General features: G+C 34.1%; 1 protein-coding gene across 2 annotated transcripts; it reads right to left on the bottom strand.

Moving 5' to 3' along the window:
- Positions 1-1831: 1831 nt before the first annotated feature.
- Positions 1832-3869, bottom strand: LOC127478264 (uncharacterized). 2 transcript variants are annotated; one of them, XR_007907150.1, is made up of 3 exons: positions 3824-3869; positions 2916-3101; positions 1832-2728 (listed from the first exon to the last, which is right to left on the bottom strand). XR_007907150.1 is itself a non-coding variant. In XM_051803656.1 (2 exons), exons 1-2 carry the CDS (start codon positions 3527-3529, stop codon positions 2329-2331), a joined length of 1014 nt encoding a protein of 337 aa, XP_051659616.1. In that variant the 5' UTR covers positions 3530-3534; the 3' UTR covers positions 1832-2328. The 2 variants fall into 2 exon arrangements, 1 of the variants encoding a protein (XP_051659616.1); XM_051803656.1 differs by lacking the exon at positions 3824-3869 and having other exon boundaries at positions 2916-3534.
- Positions 3870-3893: the final 24 nt, after the last annotated feature.

Below are 3893 nucleotides of genomic sequence, written 5' to 3'. Positions count from 1 at the left end.
TGAGATATAAGATATAAGATATATATCAGATATATATCTTATATCTTATATATACGATAAATATAAGATAAATATAAGATATAAGATATAAGATATAAGATATAAGATATAAGATATAAGATATGAGATATAAGATATAAGATATAAGATAAGATATAAGATATAAGATATAAGATATAAGATATAAGATATAAGATATAAGATATAAGATATAAGATATAGAATGAAATGAAGATATAAATATTAATATATAATGAGAGATATAAGATATAAAATATGAGATATAGAATGAGATTTGAGATTTAAATATAAGAGATATACAATGAGATATAAGATATAAGATATATATCAGATATATATCTTATATCTTATATATACGATAAATATAAGATAAATATAAGATATAAGATATAAGATATAAGATATAAGATATAAGATATAAAATATAAGATATAAGATATAAGATATAAGATATAAGATATAGAATGAAATGAAGATATAAATATTAATATATAATGAGAGATATAAGATATAAAATATGAGATATAGAATGAGATTTGAGACTTAAATATGAGATAGATAATGAGATATGGATTTAAGAGGTGAGATAATGAGATGTGAGATTTAAGATATAAAATATGAGATATAGAATGAAATATAGATATCAGACATAGATATAAGATATTGAATGAAGATATAAAATATTAGAGAATGAGAGAGAGATGTAAGATATAAAATATAAACTCTAGAATGAGATTAGAGATTTAAATATGAGATATATAATGAGATATGGATTTAAGAGATGAGATAATGGGATTTGAGATATAAATCTGAGAGATGAAATATAAATGAGAGATAGATATAAGATATAAGATATAAAATATAAGATATAGAATGAAATGGAGATATAAGATATGAGATATATAATGAGAGAGAGATGTAAGATATAAAATAGGAGATATAGAATGAGATATAAGAGATATATATATAAGATATATATAAGATATATATATCTCATATCTTATATCTCATTCTATATCTCTTACATATATATAAGATATATATCTTATATCTTATATATGAGAGATATAAGAGATAAGATATACGATATAAGATATAAAATATAAGATATGAGATATAAGATATAGAATGAAATGAAGATATAAATATTAATATAGAATGAGAGATAGATATAAGATATAAGATACAAGATATAAGATATATAGAAATAAAATATAAGATATATAAGGAGATAGCGATATAAAATATAAAATATATAAGGAGATATGGATATAAAATCTAAGATATATAAGGACATATAGAAATAAAATATAAGATATATAGAAATGAAATATAAGATATATAAGGAGATAGAGATATAAAATATAAGATATATAAGGAAATATAGAATCAAAATATAAGATATATAGAAATAAAATATAAGATATATAAGGAGATAGAGATAAAAGATACGAAATATATAAGAGATGAGATATAGAACGACATTAGAGATTTAAATATAAGAGATATTTAATGAGATATGGATTTAAGAGGTGAGATAATGAGATCTGAGATTTAAGATATAAAATATGAGATATAGAGTGAAATATAGAGATAAAATATAAGATATAGAATGGAATGGAGATCTAAGATATTAATATATAATGAGAGAGAGATGTAAGATATAAAATATGAACTATAAAATGAAATTAGAGATTTCATTGTAAATATATTATATATAAATTAGGAATATATTATATATAAATTGGGAATATATTATATAAAAATTAGAAATATATTATATATAAATTAGAAATATATTCTATATAAATTAGAAATATATAATACATTAATTAGAAATATATTATATATAAATTAGAAATATATTCTATATAAATTAGAAATATAATATAAATTGTAAATATAATATATATTATAAATATAATATATATTATAAATATAATATATATTATAAATATAATATATATTATAAATATAACATATGAGCTCTAGAATGAGAGACAAACCGAGCTCTACAAAAACACGAATATATAATACTGAGATTAAAAATCTAAGCAACAAAAGGAGCCCCCGCTAACGAGCTAAAAAACCCGGGATAATTTATTTAATCCCCAAGAAATTTCCATCACAATCCCCTTCCCCCCCCCTCAACATTCCCGAGGGAATCCCGGCGCTTTGTCATGGAAATGCTTCCGGGGAGGGGGGGGTCCATATCCCAAAAAAACACCACCTGGGTCTCCCCCCAACCCCCTCCCGTTTAATAATTAATCAGGAGGCCCTTCCCGAGGTTTTTTATTCCCGAGCTTTTCATCCCAAGCCCCGGGAACAGCTGGCGAGGCTTGAAAAGCGCCGCCGGATTTTTAGGCCCGGGAGGCCTCGCCGAGGCCTTTTGGGGGGGTTGGAGCGTCTCCCTGGCAACGCCCCCGGGATAATAACCATGGAAAAAGGGTCTTCCTGGTGGTTATTCCAGAGGGAAGACAAAGATTTGGGATTTGGGCCCGGTTTGGATCCTGATCCGAGAAAAACAACCTCCGGATTTTTAGGCCGCAAGGCCTCGCCGAGGCCTTTTTGGGGGGCTTGGAGCATCTCCATGGCAACACCCCTGGATAATAAACATGGGAAAAGTGTCTTCCTGATGGTTCTTCCAGAAGGAAGACAAAGAGTTGGGATTTGGGCCTGGTTTGGATCCTGGTCCCAGAAAAACAACCTCCAGATTTTTAGGCCACAAGGCCTAAAATGAGGCCTTTTGGGGGGGTTCGACCGTCTCCATGGCAACATCCCGGGATAATAACCATGGAAAAGGGTCACCAGGTGTCTTCATGAGGGTTATTCCAGAGGGAAGACAAAGAGTTGGGATTTGGGCCTGGTTTGGATTGTGATCTGAGGGAAACAACCTCCAGATTTTTAGGCCGCGAGGCCTCGCTGAGGCCTTTCCAGGGGGTTGGAGTGTCTCCATGGTAACATCCCAGGATAATAAACATGGAAAAGGGTCACCAGGTGTCTTCCTGAGGGTTCTTCCAGAGGGAAGACAAAGATTTGGGATTTGGGCCCAGTTTGGATCCCGATCCGAGAAAAACAACCTCTGAATTTTTAGGCCGCAAGGCCTCTCCGAGGCCTTTTTGGGGGGCTTGGATCGTCTCCATGGCAACGCCCCTTGGATAATAACCATGGAAAAAGGGTCTTCCTGAGGGTTATTCCAGAGGGAAGACAAAGATTTGGGATTTGGGCCCAGTTTGGATCCTGATCCGAGAAAAACAGGCCTCTGGATTTTTAGGCCTCGAGGCCTCGCTGAGGCCTTTTGGGGGGTTGGAGCATCTCCATGGCAACACCCCCGGGATAATAAACATGGAAAAGGGTCACCAGGTGTCTTCCTGAGGGTTGTTCCAGAGGGAAGACAAAGATTTGGGATTTGGGCCCAGTTTGGATCCCAATCCAAGAAAAACAACCTCCAGAATTTTAGGCCGCAAGGCCTCGCCGAGGCCTTTTGGGGGGGTTGGAGCGTCTCCATGGCATCACCCCCAGGATAATAACCATGGAAAAAGTGTCTTCCTGAGGGTTGTTCCAGAGGGAAGACAAAGGTTTGGGATTTGGGCCCGGTTTGGATCCCGATCCGAGAAAAACAACCTCTGAATTTTAGACCGCAAGGCCTCTCCGAGGCCTTTTTGGGGGGCTTGGATCGTCTCCATGGCAACGCCCCCGGGATAATAACCATGGAAAAAGGGTCTTCCTGATGGTTCTTCCAGAGGGAAGACAAAGAGTTGGGATTTGGGCCCGGTTTGGATCCTGATCCTAGAAAAACAACCTCCGGATTTTTAGGCCGCAAGGCCTCGCTGAGGCCTTTCGGGGGGTTGGAGCGTCTCCATGGCAACGCC

This window comes from Manacus candei, unplaced genomic scaffold, assembly GCF_025592945.1.
Source record: "Manacus candei isolate 608988 ecotype Guabito, Panama unplaced genomic scaffold, ASM2559294v1 h1tg000059l, whole genome shotgun sequence".
NCBI lineage: Eukaryota > Metazoa > Chordata > Aves > Passeriformes > Pipridae > Manacus > Manacus candei.
This window is presented reverse-complemented; position numbering and strand designations above follow the sequence as displayed.